The 18,781-nt window shown below is 36.9% G+C and overlaps 2 protein-coding genes across 3 annotated transcripts; both read right to left on the reverse strand.

Annotated features, from left to right (window-relative positions):
- Nucleotides 1–1,840: 1,840 nt before the first annotated feature.
- On the reverse strand, nucleotides 1,841–10,137 carry si:dkey-21a6.5 (sushi, von Willebrand factor type A, EGF and pentraxin domain-containing protein 1). Its single transcript, XM_037747522.1, has 9 exons — nucleotides 9,940–10,137; nucleotides 7,060–7,233; nucleotides 6,823–6,961; nucleotides 6,641–6,729; nucleotides 6,348–6,411; nucleotides 4,368–4,456; nucleotides 4,135–4,247; nucleotides 3,889–4,045; nucleotides 1,841–2,633 (listed from the first exon to the last, which is right to left on the reverse strand). The coding sequence occupies exons 1-9, from the start codon at nucleotides 9,995–9,997 to the stop codon at nucleotides 2,476–2,478; spliced, it is 1,041 nt and encodes a 346-aa protein (XP_037603450.1). The 5' UTR covers nucleotides 9,998–10,137; the 3' UTR covers nucleotides 1,841–2,475.
- A 1,160-nt stretch (nucleotides 10,138–11,297) lies between these two features.
- Nucleotides 11,298–18,194, reverse strand: cfap99 (cilia and flagella associated protein 99). Of its 2 annotated transcripts, XM_037796354.1 has the most exons (14): nucleotides 17,855–18,194; nucleotides 16,923–17,067; nucleotides 16,748–16,842; nucleotides 16,547–16,653; nucleotides 15,698–15,875; nucleotides 15,477–15,557; nucleotides 15,246–15,314; nucleotides 14,994–15,080; nucleotides 14,813–14,901; nucleotides 13,359–13,563; nucleotides 12,534–12,675; nucleotides 12,297–12,448; nucleotides 11,950–12,206; nucleotides 11,298–11,834 (listed from the first exon to the last, which is right to left on the reverse strand). In XM_037796354.1, the coding sequence occupies exons 1-13, from the start codon at nucleotides 17,966–17,968 to the stop codon at nucleotides 11,970–11,972; spliced, it is 1,701 nt and encodes a 566-aa protein (XP_037652282.1). In that variant the 5' UTR covers nucleotides 17,969–18,194; the 3' UTR covers nucleotides 11,298–11,834; nucleotides 11,950–11,969. The 2 variants fall into 2 exon arrangements, with proteins under 2 accessions (XP_037652282.1, XP_037652283.1); XM_037796355.1 differs by lacking the exons at nucleotides 16,547–16,653; nucleotides 16,748–16,842; nucleotides 16,923–17,067 and having other exon boundaries at nucleotides 17,855–18,193.
- Nucleotides 18,195–18,781: the final 587 nt, after the last annotated feature.

Raw genomic sequence — 18,781 nt, forward strand, 5'->3', positions numbered from 1 at the left:
GGATACAGGATTTATTTAAATTGTAATGGAGTATTTCTACATTCTAGCATTGTTACCCTTACAAAAAAAATAAGTTTATTCAAGTGTGCTATTAGTATACGTCTTTAAAAACTTGAAATAAGAGAGTATACTTTCAGTTTACTTTTTATGTACTTATCAGAGATACACTTAACAAAATTATACTTAAGTATACTTGGCTTATACCGACAAGTATACAGAAAAGTCCAATTATACCTGGCTTATACTGAAAAGTTTACAGAAAAGTATATTTGGCTAAGTACTATAAGTTTACTTAAACAAAACTTACAAGTATACTTGCAGTAACAACTATTAAACTAGTAGTTTATGGAGAGTATACTTTAAAGTGTACTTTCGTAAACTAAAAAGTGAGCTATAAGTATATACTGTAACTAGGAAACTAAAAGTATACTATAGGTTTACTACTCTTAAATTTAAAGTATACTTCTATAAATTTGGGCCAATTTAGTCCCAAGAAGTATTCAAGTAGTACACTTATAAGTATACTACTAGAACATTGATATTAGTATACTTGTTACATAAAGTATACTTGGGATTAAACCTGAACTATACTAAAGTTTACTTCATAAAATAAACTTGAAGTATACTTCTTTTTGTAAGGCTATTTTTACTTAAGTAAAGGATCTCTTCCATCTGGAATAGAAATAAAAATCCTGATAACAAATATATTAACACAGATAATCCTAAAATCCTTGTGGAGGCTCATTTTAAGGCTCCAGAAAGTCTGTTATGTACTCCAGCATCAACTTTCTGTGCATGTTATTACTTTCAACTCACAGTCGTGTGTTCGGCTCTCAGCTGTATCTGTCTTTCTGCTCCATGGTTGTCACACTGTGTAAACATGTTTATCTGATATAGAGATGTGCCATTTGTCACAGTCTCCCGTTGGATGTTTACATAATGTGGAAAGAATTGTTCAGTGCTGTGTGACCAAAACACAGAGACTTCTCTCTTTCCTTCAGTCTGGTAAACCTTGCAGTATCCACTGAATAGATATGTTTCACTTGTCATAGCAGCTAATAACATTAACGTTGTTCCCTTTGAGAGTACAGTTCAGTGGCCCTGGATCTGGAAATTGAATACAGTCACTATAATGTTATTACACGTGTGCCTTTCCTGCTATGACATGTCAAAATGTCTGCTGTAACAAAGGCCTATGGTGTGCAGTAAACCTCTCAATCCTGCTTTAGCGTGTTAGAAAACAGACAGACAAACAGTCAGTAATTACAGTTTATACAAAAAGAAAGGCCATTAAATCCAGAAAGATATTCAAAATGCATGGATCTGCAGCAAAAGTACCACAAACATTAATGAAATAAAATATATTATAGAGGCTTTGTAAGTTTTTACAATTTCCATGTGTTTTGGCCACTTCAAGTAATACTTGTGTTGGGATGATTATACCTAAAAAAAGAAGAAAAATCAGTGAGGGTTTTAAGAGGTCAAAGATGTCAAGATGTGTGGGACATGATGGGGCAAACTGGACTTAAAACATTAGTAGTCATTTTTTTTTTTTTTTTTATGATGCCAGAAAAGCTGTACTGGTTATGATATTCATGCTTGCCCTCTGTCACCAACGATGGGATTAATTAGTTTAATAGTGTCCCATTAAAGAGTTTGGTCTACAAATTTGATATACAATCAGACATGCACAGTAACAACGTGGAATCCAAGAACAATTGAGGGAAATAAAAACTTAAAATGTTCATATTTTTTTCATATATATATATATTTTTTAAAACCATTTTATTTTACGATTGCAATAAAATTCAAATAAGTAGAAAAAAGTAAGAAATGAGGCTCAATTTAATCATTTTTATTTATTTTACTTTAAAACATACAAATAATAACCTTAAAAAAGCAGATGAAAAACATGGAGCAAAGGTATCAATGAAACTACAGACAACACGATGCGCTGTAATGCATTATAAACACAAGGAACCAACCAAACACAGTTTACACTTCTCTGTAACTGTGACACTACAAGAGATAATAGAGGCATTCACAAGGCTACCAACATGTAAGTGCAAAGTAAATCAATTACCTCTGTAAAAAAAAGTGCTTTTCATAAGAGGGAGAGGTTCCCACCATGTCGAGTTACGCATCTCGTTACCAGCGTTCCAGCATACCTCTCATAATCCAATAATCTAGTTTACAAAAGGAGTGTGTTTGTCTCTGAGTGGAACAACTGTAACAGTGTCAAACTACAAGAATTCACAAAAAAAGCTTCTGTTTCTCAATAATATATTCAAATGTACCGCATTAAAAAAAAAGCTGGTGGATTGTCAAAGTACTCTCAAGGCACCAGTCCAGTGTTTTACCATCAGTCTTCCTCCATCAGTCCGTTTGTCTTTAGTTGGGACCCATATGGAGATAAGACTTCAGTTGGTGTTGTCCTACTAAGCACTTAGGAAGGCTGGGCAGAGGTCCTTTGGTTCACCATCCAGCATATACAGGTTCTGCATCACAGGGGATCCCATAGAATCGACCTTGAGGTCGCTCTTTGCGTAATAATGGAGCTCGGGCTACAGACAGTTCTCCATCAGTGTCTCTCCGCCGACGTAGGACCATTAAAATGATGAAGAGCAGGGCCACTGAGGAAAGAGAGAGGAAAAACACCTGAGGATGTGACAGGAAATGTCCATCTACAGTATTACACATACACAAAAGTGTATTGATCCGTGAGCATGATTCTTATTTCATTTTATATATGTCCTGTTTGTGCAAGTGGTCTCAGCGTAAAAGGGGTGTTACTGTTTCGGTAACAGTTATTGGATAAAAAGTTTCTCTGAACTTAAAGAGTCAAATATCATGGGCATAAACTACATCTCCAGAACAATACTTAGTTGATATATGAAATCTGCAGTAAGGAATGCATATTGTCAATTTAAAAAGGACCTATTATGCTCATTTTCAGGTGAATACTTGTATTTTGAAAAGCCCAGTCCGCTCTGATTGGTCAGCTGGCCAACTCTGTTGTGATTGGTCAGCCAAACTAAACTCTTCGGACTCCACTCAAGCTCCGCTCTAACTAGCTTTGTTTTAGGGCGTGCCAAACTAGCCGCTAGGCAGGTATTATGCAAATGTGTTACTTGGTGACATCACCATGTTACGGAAGAAAAGGCAGGACTTCAGGCAGTGCCGGAGCAGTGTTTCTGTGGGGAAGAGTAACTCCCTTTGGCGTGGACTTTGTAACTTTGCAGCGATTTAAATGCACAAAAAACCATATAACATACTAAAAAGAAAAAGTACAAAAGCATTATAGGTCCCCTTTAAATATGTACAGTAATAAACAAATAAATTACAATTCAAGAAAAAGAAAACGTCAACGATAAAACTTTTCTATTTCATTGCTGAGTGGACTGAGGTTTGAATAAACAAGGTTGATTTGCATTTATATAGTTATAAGAAAACAATTCAGTCTGTACAGAAGAGTATTAATAATTTTATAGTCCTTTTTAACCGGTCATTGCTAAGTCAAGAGTGGAAAGCTCCTCAGCGTTTTCTTAAGTTCCACTGCATGTTCAGTTTTTTTTCATCTGAAAAAACAAGCTCTGTCCCTTTAAGCTACAGAAAATATGTATGCCTAATGTTATCCAAAGGGAGCTATGAACCATTACTATATCAAACACCGGCTATTAATACTTAAAGCACTTGTTTTGTGTGTAATCAGATTACACAATGTGGGACATTGCAGCTTGAAGCATGTCAACTTTAAAGGCAATCAGTTTTAAAAGCATCATAGCCGTAATCCATTGCCTTTAACATGATGTTAAGTAAAGATGCATTTCAAAAGAAGTTCTGAAACATGAGGAAAACATACTGGACAGTTAGGCGTTACATACTTACCCCCTCCTCCAATAACTAAAAGAGAAATAGTGACAGGAGCCAGCTCACAAGTTTCCCCTTCTTTGCGGAAGAAAGTCTCCATGCAGTAGCCTGGAGACAAGCTGCCCTCTGGACAAAACGCATCGTTGGGACACAGGATGGGGTTCACGTCTGGACTCTGAGAGAACAACATGCTCTGTCAACAAACATATGCAAGATGTCACGCAGGTTCATGTCCTCTGGTTAGCCAGAAGGTGCAGTACTCACAGGGCAGTAGTGATCCTCTGGGCACACATCGCAGCTCTCCTGGCCATAGTGGATCTGGAAGTAGCCACTGCCGCAGATCTGACACATGGCCTGATGGGGAGCCTTGTGCATGCCTGTTCAAAACCACATATCACCTGGATGGAGATTCATGTTTCCCCTTTTCTATCTTGAGCCACAGTACTCATAAGCATTACTATTTGCGGCCTGTAGCTTCATGTTATAATGTGAATCACCTGGACGACATGGTGAGCAGACTGTAGCGGCAGTCTGTAGGGCCTCTGTTCCTCCAGGACACATCTGGCACTGGCTACAACCAATGGAGCTGTAAGAGAGGGAGAGAGACGCTTGCTTGTGACTGTTTTCACGACTGCCCCAAATAACTTAGAGGCATTTTTAAGAAATGTTTAAGCTGATTTAGTTTAGAACTGTTGTTGCAGCTTGGTTGGTTTCATAGTGCTAACAAACAAACTGTATAAGAAATGATTAGAGATTTAAGCTGGAGTAGGCAGAATGTTTTTGGCATCATTGGGTAAAAAATCCATAATAACCTTCCAGCATATTGTAATTCAGATGTTCTGAGAGAAAACTAGACTTGCACCTCCTCATGGCTCTGCTTTCAGGCCAATCGCAGGTCATTTCAGAGAAAGCGTTCCTATTGGCTGTGCTCCGGCTGGTGGGCGGTGCTTGGTATTTCCTCAACTGATCTCAACACGGCTGCCAGGTCACAAACTTTCTTATTTTACAGCTAAACAGTACACTACAAGATGATTCTGAAAACATTTGAGGTGAGAAATAGGCATTACAGTAACAGAATATTGATTCATATTTGATCAGCGCTGCCTAGTTTGACCATTTAATCAGAGTTTGCAAGTGATTGACAGCTGCTCAGAGACGGCAGACTCCAGCTCGGCTCTGATTGGTTGTTTTCCTCCGGTTTGTGAAATCTTTCAGATGCCATTACGAGCACTGGAGGACACAGAAGCACATGATTTTCTTCAGATTACCTGTCTCAAGCACTACTGTCAGGATATAGTGACCGTTTTGTAAAAATAACTTTTTTTAATCAGAGTTGCTCCATTTCTACTCACTGCTGCTTTAAGTACAATTTTGAGGTATTTCCATTTGATACTACTTTATAATTCTACTCCACTACATTTCAGAGGTAAATATTTTATTTTTTACTGCACTACATTTATCTGACAGCTTCAGTTATTTTATAGATTTATCTTTTGTATTAATAATCTGAATCAACTAATAAGTTATGATATATTATTGTAGATTAAGCTGCCCAGCAGTTAAGTATTTACCACACCATGACCAGCTACAATATTAATGTAATGTATAAAGTAATGCTTTAATAATTATAATCCAGTAATATAATATATATTATTCTGAAATGGGCCATTCTGCATAATGAGTAGTTTTGATTCTAATATTTTTGTACTTTTACGCAATTAAAATTTTGAACGCAGGACTTTTACTTGTAGCAAAGTATTTTTACAATGTGGTATTACTAGTTATACTTAAATTAAGGTTCTGAGTACTTCTTCCACAACTGAACAGCTGAGCCTAAACATGAAGGTCTTCGTGAAGGTCTACCAATGGATCTTCATTCCAACCCTCGCCTATATGGTCATGAGCTTTGAATGAAGTCCCAGTTACTAGATGCCAAAATCAGTCTCCTTTACAGGGTTTATCGGCTCAGATATTATGCGGAAGGAGTTCTGAGTAACTGCTGTTCTTTCGCTCATCCTCCTTTGCTTTGATCAAAATGCCTCAAAAATGTCTCCCTGTGGAGGTAGTCTGGGAATAGAGCCCAAAAGACAGACTGAGAACACGCCAGGAGACCTCCCAAACCTTAGCCCTTATCTAGGGATTGATAATGGTCATCTAGCTCCTGAATCTACCATCTTATATTCCCAAGTCCTGTTCATATGTGCTGGGACATGATCATACATGCCTTATACATGTTCATACCTTCTGCTGATTAATCAAAGCAGCGACTGTGTAACTGGTCTTGTGTGTGTGTGTTTGTGTGTGGTTGCCTCTGTGCTGCCAAACAGAACCATGGGATGAAATCATGTGATGTTGTTAGATAAGTAATTCTCCAAACACAGATGTAGTTATGAACGTTCCACACTGATTCCTGGTTGCTGTTACGAAACAACAAAAAGAAAGGAGCAGAAAGCCGGTGACATTAAAGTGCAACTTACCTGCAAAAACTTCCTTGTGCACATGGTGCACACGAGGTGGAGCTCTGCTGCGATGAAAAGGAGCCTGAAAGCGGCAGACGGAAGATAACTCAACACACGTGATTCTCTCAAATTTTAGATTACATGAAACTATGATAAGATCATTGCATGTAAATTAGAAATCATACATCTTCTATTCATTTGCGAGCTTGTAATCTAATTTCTGAAGACAAGCATACTGCTGTTTTTGTCTGAATGCATATCACTAGTTACTGATTTACAACAGTACTATGAATGTACCTAAATAAACACACCTGGTGAACAACTTGTGCAACTGTCTTTTCCGGTGATGTTGTTGAAGGATCCAGGAGGGCAGGGGTGACATAATGGGCTTCCAGTGAAACTGTGCAGTATTGTAAAACACACACAAAATTGACACCATGAAATTGATACCATCAGAAGTAAAATAATTTGTTGGCACAATCTGTGTCCTTACTTTGTGTAGAAGCCTTGTTTGCAGGGCAGACACTGCTGCTGTCCTGCAAGTGGCTGATAGAAACCTCTGGTGCATGGCAGGCAGGCTCCAGGAAATAGACACAGCCCGGGGTCAGAGCAGCACGCACACAGCAAGGTGTCTGCGGAGGGATAGAGAAGCATATAGTTTGTAGTTAGAAATCTTACAGGTCATCTTACAATGGTGGCTTCACGTCAGATGACATGGTCGATGACTCACTGTTGTCGTACTGCGATCCCGGCGGACAGGGCTCACAAGTAGAAGTGTTGTATGTAAAGCAGCCCGGGGTCGTGCTGCTGAGAATCACGGGAGTCATAGTCAGACTGCTCGCGTTCTCAATGATAGTGGTGTTCATCACAGCAGGAGTCAGTGTGGTCTGGCTCACCACCAGGCCTGGAAGAGAAGGACACTGGATGTTTCAGTCTGACGTCTGGTAGTGGACTAATACAGAGCTGCAATGCAAACTCAACAATCCAATTTGCCTGGGGTCGTACTGATCGCCTTGGTGTTTAAGGGCCTAATCATGAACTGCAACGTCCCTGGTTTAAAATCCAGGTTTGGACCTTTGATGCATGTTGTTTCCTATCTCTCTCTCTCTCTCTTCATTTTGTGTCATCTATCTACTGTCAGCTGTCTAATAAAAGGCATAAAATGCACAAAAAGTACTTGAAAAATTCAAATAAAAGGAGCAGAAATAAGTATTGATATGACCAGCAGCTGCAAAGATTATGCAAATCTCTGTGTTTTTTGGAGCATGTTGTCTAATCCCAAATGTTTAATACAACAGTGGAAGCAATAACAAAAAAAGAGGAAATATTAAATAGGATTAACAGGGGCCTAAGGTTATTTGCATTTCACATTTTCACCACCAATAATTTCTCCTTATTTACAAAATCACTCACGCAACCTCATATTAGTCCTCAATGGTTGTGGCTTTAAAAGACATCGTTTTTTAATGTAACAAATACATTAACAACCATATAATAAGTAATAACTACGATCTCCGCCTCCCAAGTTTCACTGGTTCAGTCTCTTACCCTTTTTTGTTGTTTCTGCTCACATTTGCACACATTAAAGAGAATATATTATGCTTATTTTCAGGTGCATACTTGTATGTGGGTTTTTTACTAGAATATGTGTACATGCTTTAATGTTAAAAAAAACACTTTACTTTTCTCATACTGGTTTAAGCTCCTGCCCTGCACTCTCGAAAAAAAACAGAAAAACTCCAGCTCCGCTCCAGCTCCGCTCTAACTAGCTTTGTTTGAGGGCGTGCAAAACACAGGCACAGAAATGCATCTATATTTTTTATAGTACCACAGAACTAATAATTTATTGTAATGATGAATAATATTGACCTTGTTGTGTATTCTTATTGACAGAACAAACCAACAAGATAAGAAGATAGATATGTGGGCTCTTTATTTACTGACAGCCTAATAACATCAGACACTCTCTGTCCACACACCGTTAAATATGCACTTTCACGTCATGTGAACAAACCACGTACCTATCAGCTGTGCGGTCGAGATCAGACTGGAGACGTAACCACTTAAAAAGATGGGTGTGTACTACTTGCTATCTTCTGAGATTTGCACTTTTTAAACAGAAAACACACGTTTAATATTGTGGTATTTACTGGAAATGACACACAATACAGCCAACAGCGAGTAAACATTCAGACGATCTCGTGGAGATCTCCCTCCAGCCAGCTGTCATCTTATTTAGGTTGTTGTAGTGAAATGAGGAGGTATCGTATCAGATAACTCCTCAGTTAACTTCAAAAATCAGCCGTTCCTCGTCCTTGTTGTGCTTTCGAAGCGAACTACAGGAATAAATAGAAACAGGGCATTGCTGCGCAATGCTGCATTGCTCGCATCCAGCTAGGACACGGTGTACCTCTCTGTGTTGTATACATTACATTCCCTCTACATTTTGTTTTTGTAAACCCCCAACCTTAAAGTTGCCAAACTAGCCGTTATGCAAATGTGTTACTTGGTGACATCACCACGTTACGGAAGAAAAGGCGGGACTTCAAATGTGGTGTCTCAGGCGGTTCAGGAGAGTAACTCGCTTTGACGTGGACTTATGATTTTATAACTTCGCAGACCTTTTACATACACATAAAACAATATAACACACTGAAGGAAAGTGAAAAGCACAAAAGCATAATAGGTCCTCTTTAAATGGAGAAATACATATAACCAAAGTAAATTTTCAGCTGTTTTCTTCTTCTGTTTCAGAGGTCATTTACAGTAGTGATGGTCTAAGTAGACAGACATGCATTGTAACATGGATCCAGCTTCCGTAACACAACCAAGATATGAAAAACAAGAAGTATTGCAGGTGGGTGTGGTCCTTTTATAAAAGAGGAAAATGCCTTCTACTATTTGTCACTCCACAAAAACTGAAGTATACCGTTCAAATTCATCTAACCACTGAGCATGTGAGGACAACAGGTATAAGCACATCAGCAAAACAGAGCCCATATTGTGGCAGTAATCACATTAGCCATGTGCTTAAGTGCTTTCTTGAATGCAAGCCATCCTCCTCATGAAATGCAATCATTCAGAAAAGGGGTCATGTGATTTCTCTGCTTCTCTGGGTTGGCAACATTTCTCTCTCTCAAACTTTTAGACACAAGTCTCTGTTCAACTGGCAGAAAGAAATGCTGTAATCCTGAAAGTTGACAGCAGAAATGATGAAGTCCTTATATATAGATATTATACAACATAATTTAACATAAGATCATTTAAACACAGTAAGTCAATACAATCATTCTGGTTTGTTATAAAGTTTGTGTGCAAGAAAGTTAGATTTTAAAGCTAAAACTGCCCAACTAATGAACTTTTTATATTATAGAAAGTATTTGTCACACTTTTCACATTCAACTTTGTCCCTGCATGCCTTTTTATTCCATGTTTAGTGTTTTTATACTTTGTTTATTCCACAACAAAAATCTATAATAAGGTTAATATTATGCCATTTCAGTTTCAATTAGTATGGCATCTATTATCTCCATAATATCTCTATAATAGACCTATAGTGCCTTTCCTAGTGTGTTTACAGCAGCTATTGTGGAAGAAGAGAGTAACTTACCGATGAAACAAGCGGTGCATATCGCAGGCAGAGCTCCTCGGCAGTCCATCCTCCACATATTAACAAGTACTACCACCAAACTATGTCAGCAGGCTACAGCATCTCATCCCTGACACACAGACAAGTGCCCGAGCTGCCTTTGTTTTTACACAAGACGTCCGTCAGTGGGATCAGTCCTTGCATCAGTGTGTCATATGACAAAATACACATCATGTGATTTTGCTTTACAGGGAAAAACTGAGGAAAATGGGCCGGATTCAGGCAGATCTCTTGTTGTTACACGGAACAGCCAGCAGGGGCGCCACTGTTCCTCTATGTGTGGTATAGTTCATTTTAAAGGTCAATACAGTTGTTCCATTTTTGCATTATAAAAATTGTGGTGAATATATTTCACAGTATAAAAATATAAAAATAAAATGAATCATACAACAAATAAAATGTAGGGAAAGGAAAAGAAAATAATAATAATAATAATAATAATAATAATAATAATAATAATAATAATAATAATAATAATAATTAAAAATGTAGGTTTTCAATAGTATTCAAATAAGTTTTAAAATCACTATCTTTAAAAATATATAAAAGGAGGACAGTCTTTTAAGCCATATCATTTGATGGATATAATATTGGTTAAAATCAAATACGGTATATTCTATATGCCGATGATTGAAATCTATTAGTAAACCATTACATAGAAAATTGGTTTTATTTATTCTACACAGATAGATTATAAGTAAATATTTATATTTTTTTTATAGTTATTAATAATACAAATATATTATTACTATGACAAAAATCCCTATATTCCTATATACCTAATATAGTTTTGTAAGTAATATTATCAATAAGACTATAATATTCTTATTTTTCATATACAAATATGACATTTAAAAATTGTTTTTTTAATATTATTTATGTTATTTTTTGTTTTTATTTTTTATTATATGTTTTTTTAATTTTATAACATTTAGATTTATAAAATTTAATTGATCTATTTACCTATTTATTTATTTTTAAATCCCCGTCTTTCATTGTTATTGTTATTATGTTCGGGGGTTGTTTTTGCTTTTTGCTTTCTTTGTTATCCTTAAATTTCCTTGGTGTTGTGCACCTTTTTTTCAATATTGATTGTGGTGCCCTTTTTACATTATACACGCATCAATAAAAATGTTGAAACTACAAATATGACATTTATATAGAGAGAAGTGCTACACTACAATATATACAGTATGTACAGTACATGTATGTATTTAGATCATATATAGCACTGTAAAAATACAAGCTATGTGGGTGTGCTGTCACATGGGGATGATATTGGTGCATGATCTTGATGATGAGTAATCATGAGTCATGAATCATTTTGTACAGTAACTTGTTACAAAAACATACAAGCCACAAAAATAACACCAGCATTGTTTTGGGGAAGGGAAATCTTCTTCATAAGTCATAAGTTGAAGGTCAACTTCCCTTTTCATGCTGCATAGGCAGTTGGGTGGAATTTACTTTGGGGAGACATTTGTGACATTTATTGGACATAACAAACCTAAATTAACAAATAGTACAAGTCAAGATAAACAAAACTGGATAACCAGGGAATCCACAAGTAATAATAATAATAATTGAGGAAATAAATCAACATCTTATAGCAATGTTTATGCAAAATGCGTGAATCAACATAACAAAAGATGAAAACCTAATCATCCCACATATTTCTTGCAACTAATGATCCTTCCGATCTAAAATGAGACATTCACAGGACTGTGGAGCATTTTGCGTATATTTATGTCTAAAGTGTTTCTATCTGAGAAACAACATCAGGAGTGTCCTTCTGGATGTGACGCTCTAAGCTCAGATCCAATTCCTCTCAGCTTTTCCCTGTCAGGCTTTTCTAGCTGTAAAGAAAGATGAATATTATTACTGCTTCAAGCAAGAAAAATCCCAACATTAAACGGACAATTTACTCAGTGAGAGAAGTCACTTCCTCTTTGTTTTGGCTTTCATACTCACTTTGTTGTGTGTCCCTGTGTTTATAACACTGCTGCCTGCACAGAGGCTTTGACCTTCTTGCTGTTAATTTGCTTCAGTCTTTGGTGCTCTTGTATTTTCTCCTGTTTCTTCAACAGCAGCTGCTTCTTGTTCTGCTTCTCCTCCAGGATGTGCTGCCGTTTCTCCTGCTGGTCTGTTTGCTGTGCCTCCCTCAGGAAGTCTAGCTTCACCTTCAGCTCTACCAGGGACATCTCTCCCAGCAGCTTGTGGCCTGCAGTCTGACATGGGACAACAGGTTCAGCGTGACACAAGAGATGTGTGAAAGTATGTCAAACGTTAGATGGCATCCATGCGTTTCCTTCACTCACCTCTGTGTCGTCAAAATTCCTGACTCTAATGTGAGGAAGCGATTCGATGGCATGTGTTTCGCGCATGATTTCCAACTTTCTGCTGAGCTCTGCTTGTGCTTCCTCCAGTGTGTGACGAAGGACCTCTCGTCTTTGCTCTGAGTCTTCTTTCACTGTGGAATTTGCGTGAAATTGATGAAAAATGAAAAGGAAACCATGAAAAAGTGATCACACGTGATGTAAAACGAGGAGTCGTACCTATACTTTGCTTGAATTTCTGTAACTTCTCTTTAGCTGCCTTTGAGTTCTTGTGTCCTTCTTCCACTTGTTGCACCAAGTCTCTCATTTTTTTTTCCTCCTGCAACTTGTTCTCAGCATATCTGCGCATCAGCTGAGCTTTCTACAAGACACAACAAAATAAACATGAAACTAGAATTAACGCCTGGCTTTTGTACGCCTCCGCCAACCAGTGAAGTTGAAGTTCACATCAATGTCTGTCCAAAATGTCATCACTTCATCATTTTATCCTATTCCTATAGACATTTGTGTAAAATTACCATAATTAGCGCATTAATTCTTGTGTTATGGCCAAAAACGTGTTTTGTGAGGTCACAGTGACCTTTGACCTTTGACCACCAGATTCTAATCGGTTCAAATTTGAAGAAGTTTGCACAAGGCGTTCCCGAGATTTCATGGGAATGGGACGGTTGTGAGGTCACAGTGACCTTGATTTTTTACCTCTGACCACCAAAATCTAATCAGTTTGAGTCCAAGTGGACATTTGTGCCAAATTGTAAGAAATTCCCTTGAGGTGTTCCTGAGATATCGCGTTCAAATGAATGGACAGACAGACGGACAACCTGAAAACATAATGCTTCCGGCCGCGTCTGTCATTCGCGCGGAGGCATAAAAACAAGTTATTCATGCCTAAGTGTGAATCCCTTTAAAATGACTTCTTTAAAGGGTGTTTGTAGAGAACAGACATACTTTTGTCTAGTTACCCGTCTCGTTACACACTTTAACGCACTGTGTAATCTTCTGTGAATGCCTTTTCTTATCAGCCGTCGAGGGATCTTTACCCACCTCTTCTTTCTTCAGCTGAGCAGTCTTCTGGTTGCGTTCCATCTTGCGCATGCGGGCCACGGCTGCCTCCTCATTATTGATGCCTGCCTCCAGACGCCTGCGCTCAATCTTGGCCAGTTCCTCCTGAAGGTCCTTCTCACGCATCTCCTTCTGCCACTGGAGGAAAGACGAGGGCTCACGTGCCCCCTCCACCAGACGCTGCAGTCTGTGTCAACACAAAGAAATGATTCTTGGCTTGTTTAGTCCAGTTCAGGGGTTTTCACAGTGTGAGACTGTGGGCCTGCCATAACACAAAGTTTGGAGAAAGGCACCCCCTCGCCCCCCTCATAATTTAGTTTACCTGCTTACTTGTAGTTTCAGTGTTGGAAAGTACATTTACTCAAGTACTGTACTTAAGTACAATTTTGAAGTGCTACCCTACTTGAGTATTCCCATGTTCTGCTACTTTCTATTTCTACTCTACAACATCTCAGAGGGAAATATTGTACTTTTTTACTCCACAAGTTATTTGATAACTTTAGTTACTTTGCAGACAATAATACAATTAATACAATAATCAACTAATAAATTATGTTGTAATATTAGAATAAAGATTAAACTTTATTGATCCCGGGGTAAATTACCCAGCAGTATATAAAGTAGTTTAAATGAGCTCCACCTTTACCAGCTGCAACATTAAGGTGTTGAACAAATAAAATATCCCATTTATATTAGTAAAATATCCGAAAAATATTAGTAGAATATCCCAAAACATATTAGTAAAATAGCAGAAAAATATTAGGAAAGTGTCAGACAAACATTTGTGAAATATCAAAAAATATCAGTAAAATATGCAAAATATTATCAGTAAAATATCAAAAAATAATAGTAAAATATCAGACAAACATTCATAAAATATCCAAAAAATAATTCAAATGAGCTCCATCTTTACCAGCTGCAACATTAAAGTGATGAACACATTAAATGCATTAATAATTATAATACAATAATATAATATAAATTATTCTGCATAATGAGTACTTTTACTTTCGGTACTTTAAGTATTGTACTTTTACTTAAGTAAGATTTTAAATGCAGGACCTTTACTTGTAACAGAGTATTTCTACATGTGGTATTGTTACTTTTACTGAAGTACAAGATGTGAGTACTTCTTCCACCACTACTTAATTTCACTCAATTCCTGGATGTCTATGGGATCATGATTATGTCATTTGATCCCATAGACACTCAACATTTGAGCCAAGAAAGCCCAATATTGCTGTTTGACATAACTTCAGATTACACCAAACACATATAAAAGGCTTACTATCTCTTTAACCAAATCACACACATTTAGGCTACGTGATCTTCTTTTTGGTAACTCATGTAATAACTAATGCCGCCTCCCACTTTGAAAACCTCTGATCTATTGATCTTTATTTATTTAGGAAGTTCAAGCAAATGCTGTGCTGTACCTTTGCTGCTCCTCCTCCTCCTTACGGTCATATAGCGCCCCCCCTCTCAGGATGGCTGCTGTGTTGAGCTTGATGGGCCAGCTCGTAGTCTAACAGAATCAGGACAAAAAGCACATGCCAGAGGATATTAGTTATTATCCATCACTATCATACAGAAGCAGATGAAATAATCAGATCTCACCTTGTTACTGGAGGGAAGTCCAGAGGAATGACATGAATCAAACTGGAGTTGTGAATCCAGGTCCTCCTTAATCTGAGAAATCGCTCTCTGCAAAACGAATGATGGTTGATCAGAAATGTGAACTGAGTCACTCAGGAGTGAATGTTCCTCCGTCCATCTGGTTTGTACGTATACAGTATAAGTAAGCTTGGCCATGAATCAATAATATTATTACTTTGGATATCCATGTAAAGTGCAGACAATAGCTCCTACCTTGGTGTGTTCAGACATCTGTAGATTTACACATCTGAACTGTTTTACATTTGCCTCGTAGAGCAGTTCCTTTGGCGAAAAACAAATAGGATGTCATTACAGATGCATGTACAGTAAAGCTGGTATAAGTGCTGATTATAAAAATATGAAATGCCAAAAAAAGACCATTTAAAAAAACAACTTTTCTATGTTTTTAATGTGCTGTAATAGATATTATTATAGATATTGTACCACAGTCTGTTGATGGTTCTTTTGTTTGATCTCATCCATCTTCTGTATCTCCTTTGGAGCCCTGTATGTGCTATTTGGCACCTACAAAACAAAAGCCATTTGAGTCCATCAGAGACGCTACACAATATACAGCTTAATAACCTGTCTTGTCTGTAGTCTATATAATACAGCACACGCAGTTTGAAGAGGGAATATTGCATATAACTGTAAATGAGGCTGACTGGTTTTGCTTTATCCAGCTGTGGGATGAGTTCAGGCATTGGCAGAGGTCGAGGTTTAGGTTTGGTGAGAGAGAACTCCTGGAGCTTTGTGGTTTTGATCGGCGCTTTCTTGACCTGACTCCCATGAGCTATTTTGACAGCAAGCTGGTCCGAGAGAATCTCCATCTCAGGGCGCCATCTAAAGGACAAACATGCATTGAAAAAACATTGATTTCCTACAAAATATGTTTCCTGTAGCCCTTACAAAAAAAAGTTTATTCAAATGTGCTATTTGTATACTTCTTTTAAACTTAAAATAAGAGAGTATGCTTTCAGTTTACTTTGTATGTACTTATCAGAGATATACTTAACAAAATTATACTTAAGTGTACCTGGCTTATACCGACAAGTATACAGAAAAGTCTAAGTGTACTTGGCTTATACTGAAAAGTTTACAGACAAGTATATTTGGCTAAGTACTATAAGTTCACTTAAAGAAAACTTACTAGTATACTTGCAGTAAAAACTATTAAACTAGTAGTGTATGGAGAGTACTTTAAATTGTACTTTCATAAACTAAAAAGTGGGCTACAAGTATATAACTAGTATAGTATACGTTAGGTATACTAGGTTCTGTTTGCCTGTGTGTTTGGCAGAGAAAAAACAGAGGCCATATATGAAGAGATCCCGGTGTCACGGTGTCCTCACTAACTAACACAACACAACGCAGAAGTCCATCGGTTACATATACTACTAGTATATTGATATTAGTATACTTATTAAAGTATTATACTTGAACTAAACTTAAGTTTACTTCATAAAATAAACTTGAAGTAACTGCTTTTTTGTAAGGGAGCCTACTATTCTTACCTTAGCAGAGGGCCAATCCAGTTTTTCTCCACAAAGGCAGCATCATAGATATTATTCCACTCATCTTGTATCCACGTGGTGAGTTTTGTGAAGAAGAAAGTCAGGAACTATAGAGTCAAACACAAGCGAACACTTTACACAGAAGGCACAGCAATAGATTGCTGGTTATTTCCAGTGCAGCATCTCTTATGAGTTTCTTACTGTGTGCATCTTCTTGATGTCCAGAGATTTGATGATGTTGCTAAAACGCGGAAGTCCAAGGTCATCAAGAGAAAATGTGGCGAGGTAACAGATAACTGAAGAACAATTTACAAATATGTCAATATTGTTTTTATTCAGATTCAGTTTAAAGTTTGTTTTAATTCATTTAACTTACTGACAAACTGGCTGCGATCATTTCTAGATAAGCTTTTCCCATCCTGGCCATAGAACATATTGATAACTATGTCCAGTAACTTTTGGTGCTCAATGCATCCAGAAAGGACATCAAGTATGAACTTCTTATGCAGAGTGTCCATGTGCTGCAAAAAACATAATAAATGAGACATTCAGGTGTCAGCACTTGTGCAGCATCAGCAAGTATACTTAGACTTTTAAGTATACTTGTCATTATAAACCAAATATACTTAGACTTGTTTGTATACTTGTCATTATAAACCAAATATACTTAGACTTTAAAGTATACTTGTCAGTATAAACCAAGTATACTTAGACTTTTAAGTATACTTGTCAGTATAAACCAAGTATACTTAGACTTTTAAGTATACTTGTCATTATAAACCAAATATACTTAGATTTTTAAGTATACTTGTCAGTATAAACCAAATATACTTAGACTTTTAAGTATACTTGTAAGTATAAGCCAAGTATACTTAGACTTTTAAGTATACTTGTCAGTATAAGCCAAGTATACTCAGACTTTTTTGTATACTTGTCATTATAAACCAAATATAATTAGACTTTTAAGTATACTTGTTAGTATGAGCCAATTATTCTTAAGTATACTTTTGTTAAGTATCTCTGATAAGTACATAAACATAAATCTACTGTTACGGACGTGTGCAATAACACGTTGGTCACTTTTGTGTCACTTTTGTGCAATGTAAATACTGTAAATCTACTGTTACAGATATGTGCAATAACATATACTGATCACTCTGTGCAATAATTATATAATTATCTGACGGAAACTTTGTGCAATAATCTGGCAGAACTGTAATCATGGCAAAAAAAACATAATAAATGAGACAGTCAGGTGTCAGCACTTGTGCAGCATCATCAGGACACTGATCTGAGTCTATACTATACCTGCAGATCCTTTGAAGCATCCTCCATGAAGTCATCCAAACACTGTCTGCCAGAGGTGAACTTATCGAGCAGCACAATGGCCTCCTTGGCAAGGGATCCATAGCTTGATGACATTTTATATCGATCTGCTGAAAGCTGGGTGGAGATTGATAGGCTAACTGAGGTTGAAATCTGCTACTGTAGCAGAAAAGCCCGAAGAAAAAGCCTACATATAGGCTCCTCAGGTAGATTGTGTAAAAAAGTACTGTTTTACTAGCTGAGAGAGACCAAAGTGGTTGCTATTAAAAGATAGATTCATAGAAAGTCTCCAGGAAAATACACAGGGCGTCTTGTTGTCATGTTCAGTCGTTGCTTAGCAACTCACTAACGTAAACAGAGACGTCACCCAGCAGGTAGTGCCTTAGAAAAACAGGAATTATCTACATTTATTTTAATTATTTACAGGTGTGTCTGAGTGCTGTTGTTGAAATTGTTGTGTGGTTTTTTTTTTGTTCTTCTTCTTTGAGGTATTTATTTGTTTTGTTAAATCAAAGCTTAAAACTTTCCTGTTTGCTTTTATTAAACCAGTTAATGATCTTATACTGCACTAGAGCTTTTACTCTTGTGTGTTATATTCTATTTTAGCTTCTATCCTAGCTTTTATTTTTAGCTTGTTTTTATTTTCTAATCTTTAATGTTTTTATGTTTTTTTAACTGTTTTAATTATGTCTTAATGTTCTTTTGCACTTTGTCGCAATGTTCTTGAATGTTTATGTAAAGCACTTTGAATTGCCCTGTTGCTGAAATGTGCTCTACAAATAAAGCTGCCTTGCCTTGTCTTATCTTTTATTTTATTTGTTTTCTTTGTTAGATATGTGAAATACATGAAATGTCATGTCGCTCTTTCTTTGATTACTGTGGAAATTCTGACTAAACATTTTATTGTAT

This window comes from Sebastes umbrosus, chromosome 16 (genome assembly GCF_015220745.1).
Source record: "Sebastes umbrosus isolate fSebUmb1 chromosome 16, fSebUmb1.pri, whole genome shotgun sequence".
Taxonomy (NCBI): Eukaryota; Metazoa; Chordata; class Actinopteri; order Perciformes; family Sebastidae; genus Sebastes; species Sebastes umbrosus.

What these genes read in the sequence shown, in the direction of transcription:
- cfap99 (XM_037796354.1), bottom strand. Translation starts at nt 17,968, where the DNA reads ATGTCATCAAGCTATGGATCCCTTGCCAAGGAGGCCATTGTGCTGCTC. An exon ending in AGATGTCTGAACACACCAAG is followed by an intron (nt 15,081 to 15,245) that starts GTAGGAGCTATT and finishes TTCGTTTTGCAG; the next exon opens with AGAGCGATTTCTCAGATTAA. An exon ending in GGAATTTTGACGACACAGAG is followed by an intron (nt 12,207 to 12,296) that starts GTGAGTGAAGGA and finishes GTCCCATGTCAG; the next exon opens with ACTGCAGGCCACAAGCTGCT.
- si:dkey-21a6.5 (XM_037747522.1), bottom strand. Translation starts at nt 9,997, where the DNA reads ATGTGGAGGATGGACTGCCGAGGAGCTCTGCCTGCGATATGCACCGCT. An exon ending in CAGAGGATCACTACTGCCCT is followed by an intron (nt 4,046 to 4,134) that starts GTGAGTACTGCA and finishes TTGTTCTCTCAG; the next exon opens with AGTCCAGACGTGAACCCCAT. An exon ending in TTTAGTTATTGGAGGAGGGG is followed by an intron (nt 2,634 to 3,888) that starts GTAAGTATGTAA and finishes CTCTTTCCTCAG; the next exon opens with TGGCCCTGCTCTTCATCATT.